This window comes from Chelonoidis abingdonii, chromosome 15 (assembly GCF_003597395.2).
Source record: "Chelonoidis abingdonii isolate Lonesome George chromosome 15, CheloAbing_2.0, whole genome shotgun sequence".
Taxonomy (NCBI): Eukaryota; Metazoa; Chordata; order Testudines; family Testudinidae; genus Chelonoidis; species Chelonoidis abingdonii.
In genome coordinates this window covers 56,070,959-56,091,459 of record NC_133783.1, presented here as the reverse complement: position 1 = coordinate 56,091,459, position 20,501 = coordinate 56,070,959, and the positions used below count along the sequence as shown (strand labels likewise).

Here is a 20,501-nt window from a genome sequence, read left to right as displayed (position 1 = left end):
AGTCAGGTGCTCTAATTGGCCACAGCTGTTCTAGTTAATCTAAAGCAAACCTTCCTCCCTTGGCAGGGAATAAGGCCCCCTGCTAACACTCTTATGCTGCCCTCTGGCCTTGCTGTATCACAGTACCAAGACAATATACCCCAACTGTCCTAAACAGGGAAATGGTGATTATTCCCCACAGTTTGCCACTAATAATGTATACTTCTTAATTGTATTAAACATGAAGTCACTGGTGGTTCTTTCGCTTGGTATATAGAAGATCTCCACACTGTATAATGGACTTGCTGTGTCTCTCAGGGAAAAAAAAAAGATTAGATAGTCCTCTGGATTACACAGAGAAATAAGTTAGAAGGATGCAAAGTGCAGCAAATGGGATTGATAGGATAAGACAGCATCAAAAAAAAGAGAAAACATTAGTATATATACACAACTGACATGAGCAGTGGTACAGCCTGGAGACAATACTTGAAATAAATCTTGCAGAAAGTGATGGTGAGATTGTACTGGGAAAACTGTAGAGTATCTGAGAGATTACGAAATAATCCTGTTAGTCTGAACTGAATGGGCAAACGAACTAAGGTAGAACAACCCAACCTAATAGGTCTGGTCATGGAAAGTACCTGAAAATGAGCAAGGCATCTAAAATTTCAGCTAAGGCAGTAACAGAATTGTGCAAGCCTGTGCAGAAGAAATAGGAAACAACAGTATCATTTGATTTCTTAGTATCAGAGGACAAGATGGTGTTCTGTTTGTCTGGCATTCAGATACCACAATGGAGGGGCCTAATGTAAGAACAAAGACAGATCATGTCTTGGTACTTATGAGCGTCATGACTGTAAGAAAGTTTTACACAGCAAATAGATATAGAAAAAAAAAACCACACTGAGAAATCAGTTACAAGACAATCAAATCAAGAGAAGACAGACAAGCATTATATATGACCTGTAAGCCACTTCTATCCCAGTTATTGATGGTAATGACAGGGTGGGAGACAGACGATATAGGTTTATAACAAAGCTCCTAAAACAAGACACATGCTTTGAGAGGCAAAGACATAACATACATTTATGCCATTATACACACCTATTTTTTTTCCTGGAGCCTGGAACATTAAGTAAATAAGAATAGGATTCAGAGCACAAGAAATGCTGCATGTAGAGACTGCATTGTAATACATGATTATATGTCAACATTTTATGTATAAATGTAGGTAACACATCCAGAAAACAAGAGAGTTTTAGAGCCAGGAAAATCTGTCTCTAGAAAACAGGTGAAGTGAATTCTATCTATGAAACTACATTAAAAGGGGAACTTGGGATATCACAAGAGGTCCAATGGAGTGGAGCTGAACAAGGGTCAAAGCACGGATGTGAATCTAGTTTCACTTCAAAACAGGAGAACTAAAAGAAGGAAGCAGCCAAGTATATTTAACCATCATATTTTTTCCGCTACTTTATAACTGATAATTGTCATGGAGCTGTGATATGATTCTGACATGGAAAAAACGCAACATGATACATTAATCCTTTTACTCACCTACCAAAAAAATATTGTGTTAGGAGATTCCCTGATGGACACAAATCTGGAAGACAGAAATTATTGCCTCCATTCTTAGTCCAGCCCTGCTGCATTTGCTCCAGCACCATAGAACATGGGAAGTAAAGATACCTTGACATTGCAATTCCCCAATCCCTGAGACCACCACGAGATCCTGGTGCAAACTAGAGCTGCCTTATGGTTGTATCACCTGCGGATTCCCACATATCAGAGGAATCTCCAGTTACCTTTGGTCCCTTTGAGCTGCTGTACCAGAGCAAAGGGACCATACGGGAGCTAAAGATGAGCTGTAAACTGAAATTTACAAGGACTTCAATATTAAACTATATCACCACAGCCCATTTTAAGAGTTGGTGTAATCATCATAAGCAGCACTAGCTTTATTAAGATCCTGGTCCCATATATGTTGCCATCCATAACATTAGAAAGTGATTCTGCCAAAATACCTTGTGCTTTAAAATAAAAGAATAAAGACATTTCAGTTTAGGATTTCCTTAGTCATTTTGCACTTCAAGTGAAAAAGTGCCAGTTTAGATACTTGGAATAAGGCATATAGTTAGAGAGAAGCAAAGGATTCTATGACTGCAGGAAAAGTGGAGAACAAAAAAAATTTAAACATCTTACCTCTGCCACCAAAAGAATGCCATATTGTATAAACCTTTCAACTGCCTCGTGGCAAACTTGGTATAACATCTGACAAGGCTTAACAAAAATAAAAAGGAGTTAAAAAGTTAATCCTTTATGAATTCTTTTTCCCTAGTCAACCAGAATATTCTTTTAGACACAACAATGTCCTTTTTAAGCAAGTTCCTCAATTCTTATCAACACTCCCAATCCATTAGTGCATGCTTTATTCTTTTCTCGCACTCATGTACACTTAAAAAAAAAATCCATGAACGGGATGTTTAAAATTAGACTGAACAAAGCATTTGAGATGTGGAAAATCTTTCACTGGCAAGGAGCTGGACCATGTGACCTAACAGGACTTTTATATCTTATTACTATTATTTTGTTAACATGAATGAATGCTAATCACTGAGCAGTTTGGAACAAAAACTTCTTTAATATAAAAGCTGCAAGACCTATTCCATAAATTCTCCTAAAATTTAAAGAAACTCCTTGAAGAAGCTTAGAATCAAAGCTGCCCTACTTTTCAGAGGTTATAATCTGTTGGGGAATGTCCACCAGACTAAGAAAAAACAAAATAATTAACCTCAAAGGCAGAATAAGGAGCATAAATGCTCCATTCAAACAACAAGAAAGGAAGAGGGGGCTAGGAAACTGCAGCAAAGTTTCCCAATATCAGAACTAAATCGATAAGAGGACATGTATTTCTAAGATTGTTTTTGCTGTCCAATTAGAATCAGTGTATTTATAAAGTTAAAACCGCAGTATTTGCCACCGTTCCTTTATTGGTTTATGTTTGAATAAGGCACGTCAAGTCATGGGTAAGACGTCTGATAAATGTGCAGTATGACGACTGAGGTATTCTATAACTTGGGAAAATGCCTTTAAAATCTGGAGAGCTGATTTCGATTTGATTCCAGTCACACGTGCGAAGAGTTTGGTAGTCTCGATTTCACAGTTTAAGTTTGTTTAGAACAAAGTCACTGCATAATCTGGCAGGCAGTCTCTTCACATGAGAGGCCTAGTACTAGAATAGCAGAAGCATTCCAAGCTCTTTGCCAGTACTATCAGTTTCTCACTTGCATGAGCAACAGGTATTCACTACACACATAGCAAACATCTAAATCATGTCATGAGCACTATGTTGATTGATGTCGTCTCCCCTGGCTCAGAAAATCTCAGCTAATGAATTGACTTTTCAAGCTCACATCATTCATGTTATTTGTCTAGAAATGGTTTCAAGTGAGCTAGACTAATTCAACTACGTAATTGAGAAGTAGAGACATTTTGTTGAAGCAAATTAAAACTATGCTATTTCCCTCTTAACATGGAAGTCCCACCCTCAGCCATGCTATGGATGGAATAAGTTTTATTTAAAGTAAATATATTAAGACTGAACAACTACATTAGAAATAGAGTGCAGTTAAACAAAAAATCCATTCTATTTAGAACAATGAAGACAGAAACTAACAGAACGCAGTTGGAGTTATGGACAAGCACTATGATAAACTTCACTTACCAAGGATATAGCACCTTCATTGGAAAGAAGGTGGCACAAGCTGGCGGCTTTGCGGACCAGTTGTTCTTGGCTAATCACGTTGGGAGAAACGCCATTGATGCCATTTCTATACCTTTTACTCTGCACTGCATGAAGACTGCAGGCTAGTGCAGAAATGTGAATACAAGGGTGGTTAGTTTTCCGACAGAGATTTTTAATAAGCAAGACTTAGGTTTATTAACAGGAGAATTATACAAGCTTAAAAACTGACAACTATTACACATATGACTGAAACCTATCAATTGACAAAAGCAAAATCATCTCATATACATGAACTACAATGGTGCATAACTGAAGGAAACAGATTTTAAAAGATAACAAAGCTACTGAAAAATAAAAGATTATACCACTGTGTGTAAAAGTTACATAATGAAACTCTGAACTGTATTTCATTAACAAGAATTAAAAATAGTCAACATATACCCTACCCCTGGAACAAAAGACAGAAGAGGAAGTCACTGTCGCATTAGTGATCAGTTAACATAAAACTAAAGCAAAATCTTATTAAAATTTTCAAGATAGGAACATCTGCCATGCTGGATCAGATCACTTGTCCATAAAGTTGGTCTCTCTTTCTGGCAGTGGCCAATACACAGAGACTCTCAAGAAGAATGAAAAAAACCACACTGCATTCATTCAGCTATTTGTTTAATGGCAAATACGGGGTAAAGGCAAGGTGGCATAATTTTCTGACCCCAGATAACTTAATTGTTTGGAAATTGATTCTTTCTGTGTAGATGGTTTTACTTCATATATTACTTTTGGGGGAGAAAGGATTTAAAAAAAAAGAAAAAAAAAGAAAGCCTCCATACAAACAAATCTCCTGCTAAAAACTAGTACATACCAATAATGGCCTCTTTGATGAAGACATGCAGCACACCATTGCTGTAGAAGTTGAGTTCAAAGACAGCAGGAATAGTTGTGCTGGGAGTGATGAAGAACTCATTGTTTTGGCTGGTGTTTGTGATATTTACACAGTTCCCCAACAGGTGGATGGCATGCATGACAACATCTTCAGAATTTCCTGAAAATCCCAAATCAAAGTCACGGGCCAAGACCTCCTCCTTCATAGAGAAGAAGTCTTCCACCAGCTTGGAAAGGTCAATTCCCTGAGGAAGCAGAGTCACAAGATTAAATAATGTAACTCTAACCCAAGACAAAATTTTAAGAGGACAGGTTAAACTTCTCTGCAATCTCCAAACACAGTAAATAAGTCAAATGCATAATTAATTTGTAATAAACCAAAGCACCACTTATCACACAAACAAATCTTTTTTTCCAAAGCAGACTTGGGCAAAGTAATCCATGACTGCGCCACCTCCAACTGGACTGCTGCAAAATGCTTTACATGGGGCTATACCTCAAAATCACCCAGAAGCTACAGCTAGTGCAAGATGTGACTGCTTTGTTTGCTTAGTAGTGCATCTCACAGCCTATAAAGCCCTAGCAGGGTCAGAACCTGTGTACTTTGGAAATCTCATCTCCCCTACCTGCCATTGTTATCAAATGATCACCTGAGATATTTTTGCTAACAGACCTATTGTTTAATTGATAGGAGGTTTGAGGAAGAACATTTTCTCAACTCTGGAACTTGCCTCCCTTCTCAGTTTACCATAAGTCATATTTGCTAAGCTTCAGATTCTGTTGAAAAGCACATCTGTTCTCTTAGATTCTCTCTATAGGAAAGGGGAATGGCTGGATTGAACTGGAAAGTGATAGTACCCTAGTTTGGGGAGAGTCTATATTTTGACCATTTCTTCTAATTTGTATGTTTTATTTTAATTTCTGAACATGTACCTAGAGCTCTGGATTGGTGCGGTGGCGAGGGATTTTAAACAAAATGGAAAAAAGAGAAAGAGTGTAGCAATGAATAATTGTATCTTTCTTTAGGAGCCACACATTAAAATTCAGTTACATATTAGTATCATTCCATCACAAATTATGACTGAAAATTTTATTTGAAAATAAACATAATAATTCAGCAATTTGTCCAGCTACAACTGATTTGAAATAACTGAGATAAAAAACAAAAACAAAAGCCACCCAGTAGCAATAAAAAGGAACAAAATTTTTGCTTTTAAAAATCACCAGTTAGTCCTGAAATTAACATGAGATGAGAGTTATTTTATTTTTTTTAATTTTAGGAAAAGGTTCCTTTTTCTTCAATGATAACTAGGATTGGAAGGACTTGATTTCTATCGGGAAAAGTCAGTAAACAGATTTCATCGTACATATGCAAGCTGACAAAAGTATTTCCATTGATAATCAAAATTTACTGATAAGTAAAATAAGAAAAATGCTTCTTGAGAATTTAAATTAGAGTAGTTATAAAATAGACTAGTGAATGAACATTAAAAACCGGCATGATTAGTTGATTTAAGGATATTAAATTTGTATATTTTGACATATGATGTTGACAATTTGTGTTTTAATGGTTATAACATTTTACCTTTTTGAATCTCAGCATCTACTGTCATTAAATAATTAGTCTTACCCCGACCTCCATTAACACACATCATAATTTTCCACAACTGTGAAAATTTTGATAAAAACCTAAAAAATGCTTTTAAAGGCCATCAATATTATCTGTCAAAATTATAAAAAAATAAAAATTGAATTCTACCAAGCTTAATGATAAAGATATCGTGCTGTTTTGATTTCAGTTAAGTACCCACCATTAACTGGAACACCTATTATAACATGCTAGCTGAAATCTCTTTCAAATATTATTTCAATGTAATATTGAAGTGCACACTTTTCTCACCACTGGAATTTTGCAATTCTGCATGAAGGTACCAAATGGCTATTTCAGCTACAACATAGCCTTACCTTCCTGTGTCGGTAGAGCAGCAAACAGGCAACTATGTGTGTTGACATCACAGCACATGACTTGTTAGCAGCTAGAAACAAACAGAACAAAGCTATGCTGACCTATTAAGCATCTGAAATGCTTAACAAGTCATTAATATGGCATAAAATGACAACAGCATGAATCAACTAAATTATAATTACACATTTCTATAGGGCTTTAGATTTTCAACAAGCTGTAGTGTACCTTAAGGGACTAATCAAAGAGCAAGAAGCCGGGAACTCTAGAGTTCTTACCTACCCTGTCACTAACTTGACATGTGGCCTTTGGCAAGTTACTCCAACTCTCAGTACCTCATTTTCTTCATGTGTATCATGGGGTGATTACACTTACCTAGCTAGCCAAAGTGCTGAGATGATTACTCAATGTTTTGTAGTACTTTAGAAATGTAAGACATTAACTGACCAAAGTGGTTTTAATTAATAAGCATGAGTGAAGAAGTCAGTCTCAAACATTTGCTAAAATATACAACTACGTACCATTATTTATAGCTATATTTTTGTTCATGTATCAGATCTGGTGCCTAAACTGCATATTATAGAACCTACAAAACCAGACAATGGCTCTAAAAGCAGATACACAGACTCAAGTAATTCTTTAAACACACAGTGATTTTAACAGCTCTACCACTGCGGGCAATTTCCTACTTATTGCCAAAAGAAATGTAAATGCACACCAGTTGACTCAAACACTTTTAGCAAGTCAGCAGCATCCCAGGATACAGACCTAAAGAACGTACATGTATCGAAGCAAATGAAATAAGAATGCCACAGAGAGAGAATTTCATTTAAAAAGGGATGAGATTTTAAGTGTTGAAGCAAACAAAATTCCTACCTGAAAAGAAATCACCCTCAGCCTAGTAACAATGCTATCAAATGGTAAATTAGTTAATGCAGTCAGAGGACCAAGACATACAGTCAATAAACATATGATTGATTCTATACTTACTGAACAATATATGTTCAGCCAAGTTGGCTATCAACTGTCTTCTAAAGGGCTCATTGGATAAATTCCTGGAATCACCCAGTGCAGCCTCTGTACCTTCATCTACAACATCATTAGGCCTGAAGATAGCATAAAAATAACGTATGGTGTGAAAACATCCAAGTCTTGTCAAACTCTAACCTACATTATCATCATTTTACATACATTAAATGAACTATAATGCACAAATAAAATCAGACATTCTAACAAGGATACAAAAATGTCTTTAAGCAGTACAAATCCCACAAAGTTCTCATTAACTATTTTTTTCAACATATTCCAGACTCTTTCTTCATGTTATAACACATATTCCTAGACCTTCTAAGAAAAGCAACACAGAGTATTCTCTTTGTTCTTCGGCTATTCAGACTTCTCCATTACATCAGACATATCCCATAACCCTTCCTTTCAATGATAAGAGCAACAAAACACATATTATGCAAACCTTTTTAGAATACAGAGTTTTCAGTCCAGCTCTTTTTCATATCAAAGCAAGGGTATGGCATGGCATGACAATGCTTTAAAGACAAATGACTTACTCAACTTCTCTTTACAGGAACCAATTAGTACCACACAGGCTTAGACAAGCCATGCAAATTACTCAAATTAAATATAAAATAGTCTAAAATTCAGGAATATCTCCACAACACAGTTTCACATTTTGAGCAAAAGTAATTAACAGAGGGGAGCTCACTGACAATAGCCCCGTCAATCACTGTATAGGGCTGAATCATTAGTGAGTGAATGAATATGTGCCTTTCATCTTAGAGTAATTAGAAATAATATCTGGATTATGTGAGAGTTAAAAAAGGATATGTTTTAAAATGTGTCATTTTCTTTCCTTGCCAACAGTCTTATAGAATTTAAAATTTATTTAAACCAATAAATTTCACTTGAATTATTCTAGAACTATAGAGAATTTAGGAGAGAATGATAGCATTCCTATAGTTTATTTGAACAGGAGTTCTACAGCAGGGATATATTCTTCAATGTCTTAGAATTGTAAAGGATAGTTTAAAAATCCTAGAGTAAAATTTGTGTGTTTGTGTTCTATTTTATAGGATTTTTCCATAAGAGTTACATGGGAAACAATTTAATTATCCCTAAGGACATAACTACCAAACACTACTGGAAATATATATTAATCCAAAAATACTACCAAAAAGGTTCCAGAAAAACATCCTACCGTGAAGGAAGTATAGTTGGTAACAGAGCTTGCTCCAAAGATAGCATGGCAGGCATAGGTTTTTGACTTTGGCTGTCTAGGTATTCCTGTAAATATAAAACTTATTTGTACATTTTCCCATTAATTGTAGCATCCAACAGCTAATTTTGCTATCTTATTTGTACCAATAAATAAATAAATAAAATAAACGCAACCATGAAAGAGTAAGTACAAAAAATAAAGGTGAGACAGTGGGAAGATCACTACAGTTTCTTCACTGGTGCGCTGGTGGTTCTGTCTGCAGTGGGCATCCGGTAGAGGAGAAGCTTTCCCTCTGAACAGAATTCTTAGTTTGGGGAAAATACTGCAATTAAAAACAAAAACAAAAATACAAGGGAAAGATTCCCTTGCACCACTTTGGCAGAAACTGCCTTGGAGATAGCTCCTGCACCGTTGAAGTGAATGGGAGTTTTTCCATTGATTTGAATGGGAGCAATATCAAGTCCCCAGTGGAGGAGCAGTATATGGATGACATTAACTGTCTTATACTGCCCTCCTCACAGACTCTAGCATACAGGGCATCTCCACAGATGAACACCACTACAGAAATTCTGGCAGTGACAAACTACAGGCAACGATGGGGAGACTACTGTAAATTAGACTTCTCAGAATCCAGGCAGCAGGAACGTATCTTAAAAACCACCTTTGCCCCCATCCTCTTGGCTGTATCTTCTGTGCTGTTTCTCTCAGGAGGTACAGCACATGACTGGACCTCAAGAATTCTATGCTTTTAACAAATAAACTTCTTTCTTTAAAGTTTACTACTTAAGTTATTCTGACTTCACGACATTATGTTCTTCTGGTTCCTATAAAGACTGGTTCGGCAAAAACATTTATCTTCAAGCAAAGCTACTTAAATAATTAGGGTAAATTTTCACAGACAGCTCTCTACTCAGCTTACATCGCATGCTCACAAATGCCTTACGGCAGTATATGTATTTTACATCAACATCATTCCCATTATCCAACTCAATCTCAGCAAAAAGATATCCAATTAATCTGACCGTGTCTACTTTCTATAAACCCAGGTTGAGTGGCAATGTTTGGGATGCCAAAATTAGCTTTGTTTTTCAAACTGAAATTCTGTACATTTCAATACATATTGCTGAATAAGACCTAAAAATAAAAAACTATTTGACAGTCAACTACTGTACAGGAAATATATTTCCCCATATATTTTTTTTGTACAGAAATACACAATTGATCAGATGCCTCATTGGGAATTTTTACTTTCCTCTATTATTGATCACTCCTGGAAGAAATATACTGGCTTTATGTCCAATGAAACAGTCTGGTCTGACATTATGTTATAACACTCACATCTGTACTGGACTTCACACCATGGATGGACACCCTATGAATCTTCTTGTGGGTATAAAATAGTGATTTTTTGGAAAAACAGCTTCATTGCATTGATAGGCTGAAAACTACTTTTGTGCCAACTGTTTAGTTGTGGTTTCCTGCATTTTAAAGCAGCTAAGAATTCATAAGAACTTAAAAGTGTGTTTATGGATATGCAACTTACTTTTAAGGAAAATGGTTGTGCAAAGTCTACTCTGACACATCCATAATTCTTCCGCAGCATTCTGAAGACTCCTCTGGTTACGCTCCAAAGGCTTTCGTTCTTCTTAGGCTTCCCCTGCAAAACACTGAAAAGTAAAACCAATGTTCGTTTGCAATTAAAAGTTCATTGATATTTAATGGAAGCATAACCACAGTTACAATAAATCCAAGTCTTTTGACATGCAGCTTTAAACGTCAAAGAGTAGAGCCATGACAAAAGCCTAGGGAATCATATGGCTTTTTATTATTTGTATTTGTTAAGTGATGAATTTGTATCCAGTGATCTACAAGACTCAAATGTCAAGATACCATTCTAGGTCAAGGACTTTCATGATTCATATTACTTTGCATTTTTAAATCTGACACAAAAAGTTTAAGCACTCATGGCATAGCAGGGCTAGCACAAAAATTAGATACATTTTTACTCAAACAGAAAATCCCCTAGGCAAAACATTAAGTCTTTAGTTGCTCCTTACCAGCTGTTCATTGTTATAGTGACCTTCAATGATGCGATCATAGGAGATTCCCACAGGTATAATTAGTATGTCAGGGGTGGCATTTGTGAAGAGAGCATCTACCACCACAGATAAGAGACCTGCTCTGGCACAGGATGTTTTTCCACTCCGAGAACGTGTGCCTTCCAGGAATATCTCTAAGAACTGCTGCTGTCTAAGCAATTCCTCTATGTGCTAAAGGGATAGTGAGTAAAAGAAAAAAAAAACTAACACCACAGACATATCCACATAGAAATGCATTGTTCCACATCAGCAATAGAATCCTCTTTACAAAACTGGAGCTGAGATAAATACAAATCTGCTCTGAACAATCATGAATAATAACAGGAAATTAGTGTTTTACACAACCAAATTCTGATCCCAGTTACACTAATGTATATCCAAAGTAATGCCACGGACTTTAAAACGTCACACCAGCTGCAAAACCGAAAAGAAGCAACCTAATAATAATTAAATATTTTAAAGACAACTAAATAATTCTCTTCTCTGGATTTCCCAGCATGGCCCATCTTCTAAATTGCAAGTACATCTTTCTTCTTGTATCTTGAATAGTGCCAAGCATAACATCAGCACATACATAAACAAACAAACAAAACTTCAACAAAGTCAGCAGGGGTTGCTCTCAGGAGTTCCCAAACTTTTGTACATGTATGGCAGGACACCATGAGAGCTTACTGGAAATGATGCACCAAAATGCTTTAAAAAATATATTTTTGTTTCAAAGAAAAAAAAAAAAAGTCATTCCACGCACTGCAGTACATCCTACAATGCCTGAGAAACAAACACTCTCCTGGACACTTTCAGCAATTTTGATGAGTAACACTGTACGACCATGTCATCATAGTAGCTTTATTTAGCAGCGCGTTGAATGCTGTGGGAACTGTACTCTCAGGTGGTGCACAGCTGGGTAGTTTTTTGCTGGGCCTAGCCTTCAGCTTGCACCAAACCACACAGCTAGAGCTACTGGGAAGATTTTGCAAAGTTCCATATCACAGTGCCAGAGCTTCTCTCATCTGGAAAGACACCTGAGTGCAGAGCCGCTGCAAAACCTACAGTTGCAGGGAACGTGAGACAAAAAGGCCCCCACGCAGGGAGCTGCTGCAGGAGGTAGAGAGGGAAGGATTGTTGGCCAGATGCAGTAGATAAAAGCCTGTCTATGTAACTAAGGAGAGCTCCCTGTCTGTTCACCAGGACAGCAGCCAGCTGGCTATAATCTGAGTCTCCTCTCAGCAGGGGGAGCCACTGTGCAGCATGCCCAGCATTTTGCTGAGGAGCAAGATGCTTCATGGGGCTGAAGCCCCTCCAATTCCAACCAAAAGACTCCCCATATCTCTCTATATCTGCCCTCTGAGCCCTCTGCCCTTTTGCAGACGTGCACCCTTCTTTGTAATGGTGCTTCTCTTATTCTCTCCCAGAGTCTCTCAAAACATTTCATATTTTTCTCGATTTAAATTTAGTAAGACAGGAAGCAAAGTGAATTCTGGCTACTGTTCAATAATAATCCCCATAAAATTAGCAGGAATTTAAGTTAAAAAGAGTCAATCCACTAAGTGTAGTTAATGGCATATCATAGCATATCAAGACAGCATTTATGACATTTAATTGTTTAACATGAAAGAAATAACGGCTGCCTCATTGTGTTTCTTTTTGATGCACTGTCTAAAAACTTTAACATCCTTTGTAAACATTTCAATTACAGCTGGTTGGGAACTTTTAGATCAAACCTTTTACGGAAAATGCTGATTTGACAAAACCAAAACTTCCTGGAAACACAGCAGTTTCAATTCAACTTTCACCAGGAAGGTTTTCCATCATGAAGTTTTTGATCAATATGAGAGACCCCAGAATAGCATAGGTTTTCCAGATCCCAGATGTGTGGTCTAACCATAGGGCTACTGGCTATTCTAGAGTGGTCTCTTTTCACACTACAAATTTTTGAACTGTCTTGATTTCATGCCACATCAGAATATAAACAAATGGCAAAACCTCAACATTTTTCACAAAATGAAATTCTTGTTTTCATGCCAGCCCTAATTATAATTGAACATTTTAGGCTTCTTTACAGATATATTTTACCATAGAGTATAGAGATACCTAAAACCTACTGAGGCCTAAAACAAATGTGCCAAAAAAAAAAAAAAAAAAGTGTGCATGTGGTACTTCAAACACCAATTAAGTACATGAACAAATACAATTTGGGAACTGCTGCTCTAGATTTCACTTTGTATAAGTGAAATCAGACACTGTCCCAGTAGGCCTAATTTGTGTGTTAATTTACACTGAGGGCAATCTCATATCCCCGTTAGAGACTCAAACAGGGGAAAAATTTGATCCTGACAGGTGCTGAACACCCTCGACACTCATGCACTTCATAGATTCAGGACCTCACTCAGCACAGAATTTACAGTTTGTCTCTAATGTAACAACACACACACACACACACACACACATACACACGCTAAAATCAAGATAATAAACAATTTAACTTTCTCATCAGCCAATGCTGTTCAAATTAATGAAGTTACAGAGAACACACTTACATTTTCCCGTCTCTGTGACGATTCAAGTTGTATATTTGCAAATTAAGAAAAGATACATACCACATACAGCAAAGCTCTATAAAGGACATCTTTACGTCCATTAGGATTCTCATCCAGCCTCCTCCGAATGAAAAAGCCTCCCAGCTTGCGGATCAATGTGCTACAAATCAACAAATGATTCTATTCACTGATTTTAGTCAAATATGAGCAGAGTGGAATGTATAAACCAGCCAACAGCTTCAGGAAAAAATTAGATGAGGCAGAACAATGTGCATATCTCAGCCATTCTCCCTCAAATGAAAGAGAGGAAGAATGTTCCAGTGGTTAGGGCACTAGTCTAGGAACCCAGGATCAATTCCCTGTTCTGCCAAACTCCCTGTGTGACCCTGTAAAATGGAATTAAGAGCACTGCTCTCCCTCACAGGGATGTTGGGAGGATAAATACATCACAAACTCTATGGCGCTCAAATTCATTAGTGATGGGAGCCATATAAATACTATAGATAAGATTAGATAGATAAGATTAGATAGATAAGATTAGATAGATAGAGAGTGCTCTGCGACAATTCTAGTCCCCACATTACTACCAAATGTCAAAAGCTTATGTGAGTGTTCTCAATCTTTCAACACTTGACATAACTTACAAAGATGAGAGCTGCAGTATTTAACTTAAATAGCCCTGAGTGTTCAAAGTTCTATGTTGCCTGCCACTCACTGAATACATAATTTCCCCCAAGTCCTGATGAGTCTCCATAGATGAAAGGGAACAAATGCTCTTAAACTTGAGCTATCCCCCATTTAATCAGGATTTCTTCATACACCCTTTCCTCAGAGTGACTCAGTAACTAAGTCTCAACACAATATTCTTCCTTTTCCAATTTCCTTAACAAAGAACGTCTCTAAAGGTTTTTGCAAGACTCTCTCTTAAATAAGACCAAATAAAACCAAAGTAAAGCTAGATAAGACCAAAGTAAATTCCAAGGTATGACCACAATGACTAAATTCCCTTATGACAAATCCTAAACAATTTGGGGCAGATCCTCAACAAGCGTGGAGCTATGACAATATACACCAACTAAGCATACGTCCCTTTGGCTTTACTTTTGAGAGCAAGTTAAAGTTTAGCTCAACATATTATCCTTACCTGAAGATGGGGATGTTGAGATTATTCCCTGCAGCAATGTACGGTGCTTTGATGTTATGGCAGAAAAGAACGAACGTGAGGAGTAGATAGTCGATGTGAGATTTGTGAACAGGCAAGAATATAAGAGGCAAATTCATCTATTTGGGGAATGGAGAAAAAAGATGAAACAAAATTAATGAGATACTCTGGAAAGATTATTCACCTTGTGCAGTAACTGAGATTCTTCGAGATGAGTGTCCCTGTGAGTGTTCTGCTCCAGGCGTGGCTGCATCCCTGAACCTTTGCTCAGAGAGTTTTACAGTGGTGCCCATATGGGTCGTGCACACACACAGTGCTTGCCTTGTGCACTGTTGTCTGTTGAAGTGTCGTGTCTACAACACAGATTTCTCAGTTCCATCTGCACCTCAAAGCCTGTATCCAGCTCCGAAGTAGAGGGAGGAGGGTGCGTAGTGGAGCACTCACAGGGAAACTCATCTCAAAGAACCTCACTTACTGCACAAAGTGAGTAACCTTCTCTTCTTCAAGAGGTGTTCCTGGGGGTGCTCTATTCCAGGTGACAGTGAAGCAGTGCACTTTAGGATGGTAGGGGCTTCAGAACAGGAAATAAAACAGCGGAAAGTACTGCTCGGCCAAGTTGAGTCTCTGTTTTACGGCCTTGCATGATAGCATAATGTTTGGCAAAAGTGTTTGGATGCCCAGGTCACAGCCTTGCAAATGTCTATCAATGGGACATGTTTAGAAATGCCATGGACATTAACAGGTACCTCGTGGAATGCACCCTAATGATTGCTGAAAGCTGAGCGCCTTTTAGCTGATAGCATAGTCAAATGCATCCGGATATCAATTTAGAGAGCCTCTGTGCGGATATGGGCGCTCCCTTGGACCGTTCTGCTATGGATACAAAGAGTTTAGGAGTAGCCCGAAATGGTTTAGTTCTGTCCAGATAAAAAGCCCTTCTAACATCCAGCATGTGCATAGTTGCCTCGAACGAATTTGCGTGTAGTTTGGGGAAGAAAGTTGGGAGCTGCAGAGGTTCATTAATGTGGAAAGATGAGTGCACCCTGGGTAAGAATTTGGGATAGGTGTGTTACGTTTCACTCTATATGATTTTATGAAAATATGCTAATGAGTTTAAATATAATGTAACTGAAATATACTTTATGCAAAAAGTCTCTTGTAAGGTATTACACAAAGCTTATAATCTACTGTGTGTGGTCATCCTATTTGTATAAATGTACCACTCTTGTATCTGAATCTAGAAATATGTAATATAACTGAGAGCCTACTGTAATTATGTAACGTGTGAGCTATTAATGGTGATTTGGAATCTTAATGACTCCCATTAACCAGGACAATTGTCTTTAGATGGCTCTGTTTTACTGGTAAGTCTTTCTGTATGTATGTGTGCTGGCAAGTGGGTAATGAAGTCTTAAAGTGACATGTGAGCATGTCACCTGAACTGGAATCCATCTTGTAACCTGGTGCTTTTCCATTGAGAAGGAAGGGTGGGAACCCAGAGGGACAAAAGGAGTCCTGCCTTATGCAAAGGATGTATAAATGGGTGAAAGAAAACAGAGGAGGCAGCCATCATGAGGAATCCCCTAGCTACCACCTAAGCTGGAACAAGGGCTTTACCAAGGGAAAGGACTGTGCCCAGACTAGAAAGGTGTCCAGTCTGTGAAAGAAACTTATTGAAACATCTCTCAGGGTGAGATTTTATCTGTACTGAGTTGTATTACTGTATTAGGCTTAGATTTGCATGTTTTATTTTATTTCACTTGGTAATTCACTTTGTTCTGTCTGCTACTACTTGGAACCACTTAAATCCTACTTCTATATTTAATAAAATCACTTTTTACTTGTTAATTAACTCTGAGTGTGTATTAATACTTGGGGGGGAGAGGGGCAAACAGCTGTGCATATGTCTCTATTAGTGTTATAGAGGGCAAACAATTTATGAGTTTCTACCCTGTATAACCTTTATACAGGGTAAAACAAATTTATTTGGGGTTTAGACCCCATTAGGAGTTGGGCATCTGAGTTTTAAAGACAAGAAAACTTCTGTAGGCTGCTTTCAGTTAAGTCTGCAATTTTGGGGCACGCGGTTCACTCCCTGGGTCTCTCTGTTGGAGCAGACTGGCGTGTCTGGCTCAACAAGACAGGATGCCGGATTCCCAAGCTGGCAGGGAAAGCAGCGGCAGTAGTAGTCTTGGCACATCAGTAAGCAGTTCCCAAGGGGGTTTCTGTGATCCAGCCCGTCACAAGGCATGTAACATAACTTTGTCCTTAAAAAAAAAATAGTATAAAAGGGTTGGCCATAAGCACCTCTATCTCCCCCACATCTCATGGATGTGATGACAACCAGAAAGGAAACTTTCGTGGATAGGTGTAAGAAGGAGCAAGTTGCCAAAGGTTCAAACAGTTGACAAGTCAGAGCAGTTAGTACGAGATTTAAGTCCCAAAGTACAGTAGGTGGCCTCACGTCCGGACAGACGGTGGGGATGTCTTTGAGGAAATGTTTGCTGATAGGGTGAGCAAAGATTGAGTCGTCATCAATCTTTTGGTGGAAAGCGGTATTTGCCACTAAGTGAACCTTCAGTGAGCTAATGGAAAGGCTCAGCTGGTTAAGGTCTAAGAGATAGTCTAGTATCAGGAGAGGAGCAGATGCAGCATATGCTTGTTTTGTGGTGCACTATGTCATGAATCTCTTCCACTTGTGTATGTAAGTGGAGCATGTGGAGAGCCTCCTACTGTGGAGGAACCTGTTCTGAGCAGGTTAGCTTGTCATGAGAAAGCCATAAAGCAGCCACGCCTTGAGCTGTAGCATTTGCAAGTTGGGGTGCTGCAATTGTCCCTCCCGCGGTGTAAGTAGGTCTGGGTGCAGGGGAAGAGTGATCGAGGGCTGTGCTGACATGCCTGTCAAGAAGGGGTACCATGGTTGTCTCGGCCATGTAGGGGCTATTAGAGGGATGGGCAAACTTTTTAGCCCGAGGGCCACAGCTGGGTATGGAAATTGAATGGCGGGCCATGAATGTTCACAGAACTGGGGGTTAGGGTGTGGGAGGAGGTGAGGGCTCTGGATAGGGGTGCAGGCTCTGGGGTGGGGCTCCAGACTGGGACTGAGGGGTTTGGAGGGGGATCAGAGCTGGGGTAGGGGGTTGGGGCGCCGAAGTCAGGAGTGCAGGCTCTGGGTGGCACTTACTCCAAGCAGCTCCTGGAAGCAGCAGCATGTCCCCCCTCTGGCTCCTACGTGGAGGCGCAACCAGGCGACGCTGCCCCGTCTGCAGGTGCCGCACCTGCAGCTCCCCTTGGCCGTGGTTCCTGGCCAATGGGAGCTGTGGGGATGGCGCTTGAGGCAGGGGCACCCTTGGTTGCCCCTACACATAGGAGCCAGATGGGGGGACATGCTGCTGCTTCCGGGAGCCAAGCAGAGCCATGGCACATGCAGAACGGGGCAAGCCCCCAACTCCACTTCCTGACCGGAACACAGGAGCGGGGCAAGCCCCTGACCCCACTTCCCGGTGAGAGCTCGAGGGCCGGATTAAAATGTCTGAAGGGCCAGATGAGGCTATTAGGATAACTCTCGCTCTGTCGTCCTTATTTTCTGTATGACCCTGGGGAGCAGTGGTATCAGTGGAAACGCATATAGAAGGTCTGCGATCCAGTTGATTGAGAATGCATCTCCCCACGAGTGTTTCCCCAGGGCCGCTCAGGAACAGAACAGGGGATATCTGCTGTTGCTGGCTGTCGCAAAAAGGTCTATACGTGGGTGACCCCACTGTTGGAATACATGTTGAAGTACTGAGTTGCTCTGTTCCCATTCATGATCCTGAGGAAACCATCTGCTGAGTTCATCTGTCATGGTGTTCTCGCAGCCAGGTAGATATGCAGCGGAAATGTCGATATTGTGATGGATGCATAGATTCCAGAGCTTGATAGCCTCAATGCAGAGTGAATGGGATCTGCCCCGCCCCCACCTGTTTATATGAAACATACAACCAATGTTGTTGGTCATCACTCTACGTGCTGGTTTTGAATGAACAGCAGGAAGTGGAGACAGGCACTGCGCACAGCATGAAGTTCCAGGAGGTGTGTGTGTAACCCGGTCTCTGTTGTGGACCATAGCCCCTGAGCTGTGCGATGTTGCATGTGTGCTCCCTCCCCTATGAGGAAGGTATCTGTTGTGAGCAATTGTGACAGGAGGTCCTGTGTAAAGAGGATCCCTGAGCACAGATTGTGTCGGTGAGTCCACCAGGTTAATGATTCCTTGATCTTACAGGGCACTGTTAAGAGAATGTTCATGTTGTGCTTGTTTGGTTTGTACACTGTTGATAGCCATCCCTGCAGGCAGCGCATGTGCAAACATGTATGTTTGACCACAGGTGTGCACGCTGCCATTTGGCCCAAAACTTGTATGCATTCGTGGGCCGGGGTTTGTGGGTTGCTGCGCACTGTTGCTATGATTGTTTGTATGGAGTCAAATCTATCTCGCGAGAGCGATGCCCTCACTGTTGTGGAATCAAGATAGGCGCCAAAGAATACCAACTGTTGGGTAGGTTCTATCGTTGATTTCTGTGTGTTTATTTGTAGGCCGAGGCTGTGGAAACAGCTTATTGCCATTTGCATGGAGTGAACAGCTTCCAATCGAGTGAGTGCCTTGAGGAGACAATCATCCAGGTAAGGGAATATAATTACTCCTTGCTTCCTCAGATGCACTGTTGCCACTGTGAGAATCTTGGAAAAGACATGGGGTGTTGCTGACAGCTGAGGGAGAGCACCTTGTATTGGTAGTGGTACATACCTAACTTAAATCTGAGAAACCGCCTGTGAGTGAGGTATATCACCACATGAAAATAGGCATTTTGGAGGTCGAGGGCTGAAAACCTGTCTCCATTCCAGCGCTGGTATTATAGTTGTTAGAGGGACCATCCGAAATCTTTGCTTCCTTATGGACTTGTTTAATCGCCTGAGGTCAAAGATGGGTCATCGTCCCTGCTTTTCTTTTATGTTAAAAAGTAGCGGGAGTAAAATCCTTCTCTCTTGTGTTGTTCGGGGACCAACTCCACTGCCTCCAATTGGAGGAAATGTTCTACCTCTTGGCACAACAGTTCGTGAGAGGGGTCTCTGAACAGGTGGGAAGGGGTATGGAAAGGAAAGGGATGTATAGCCCAAGTGGATCACTTCTAGGGTCGGTGGTAATAGCTGCCCACTTGATGTAGAAAGGGTGTAAACAGTCTCCAAAGAGTTGGATGATAGTATCATGCATTGGAACTGGCAAGAGTTCTTCTAGGCCTTCAACCAAAGCTTCAAATTTGTTTATTGGAGGAAGGAGGCTGAGACGCCATTGCTGGTGGTGGACAATGACGTTGGCCTTTGTCTTTGCCTCTGTTGCTGTTTGTATGGTCTCTGCTGAGTACAAGAACCATATCTGGGGCATTGGTATGGTTGATACCTGTATCGTCTTCTCCTTGTAGCAGGGGTATGGATGCCAAGGGACCAGAGTGTGGCTCATGAGTCCTTCATAGTATGAAGAACTTCATTGGTCTTAGCAACAGCTTCTCTCCATCAAATGGGAGGTCCTCCACTATATTCTGTATTTTGCAGGGGAACGTGGAAGATGTGACCCGTGACGCCCTCCACGACTATGGCTATGGATCTGGCTGCAGCGTCAGCAGCATCTAACGATGGTTTGGCCTTTGGAGACTAATAATTTGAACTGTTGTCTCTTTGCTTCCGGAATATCATCAATAAAATTGTTAAACTTAGCATAGTTCTTATGGTCATACTTAGTCCAATTGTTAGACACTCTGAATTGGAGCACAGAGGAAGCATAGACTTTTTGTCCGAAGAGGTCTAGCCTCTTGCTGTCCTTGTCCCAAGGGGTAGGTCTGAAATGTTGTTGCTTTTCCCTTTTGTTGG

General features: G+C 39.8%; 1 protein-coding gene across 3 annotated transcripts in view; it reads right to left on the bottom strand.

Moving 5' to 3' along the window:
- The window catches only part of GPAM (glycerol-3-phosphate acyltransferase, mitochondrial), a 60,005-nt gene that overhangs the window by 18,135 nt on the left and 21,369 nt on the right, over window positions 1-20,501 (bottom strand). For all 3 annotated transcript variants that reach the window (XM_032793535.2, XM_032793537.2, XM_032793538.2), the window contains 10 exons: window positions 14,583-14,719; window positions 13,499-13,598; window positions 10,860-11,072; window positions 10,346-10,459; window positions 8,782-8,867; window positions 7,560-7,675; window positions 6,572-6,642; window positions 4,587-4,851; window positions 3,704-3,846; window positions 2,182-2,259 (listed from right to left, as the gene is read on the bottom strand). In XM_032793535.2, coding sequence (XP_032649426.1) covers window positions 2,182-2,259; window positions 3,704-3,846; window positions 4,587-4,851; window positions 6,572-6,642; window positions 7,560-7,675; window positions 8,782-8,867; window positions 10,346-10,459; window positions 10,860-11,072; window positions 13,499-13,598; window positions 14,583-14,719 — 1,323 coding nt within the window. The remainder of the gene's footprint in view (window positions 1-2,181; window positions 2,260-3,703; window positions 3,847-4,586; window positions 4,852-6,571; window positions 6,643-7,559; window positions 7,676-8,781; window positions 8,868-10,345; window positions 10,460-10,859; window positions 11,073-13,498; window positions 13,599-14,582; window positions 14,720-20,501) is intronic.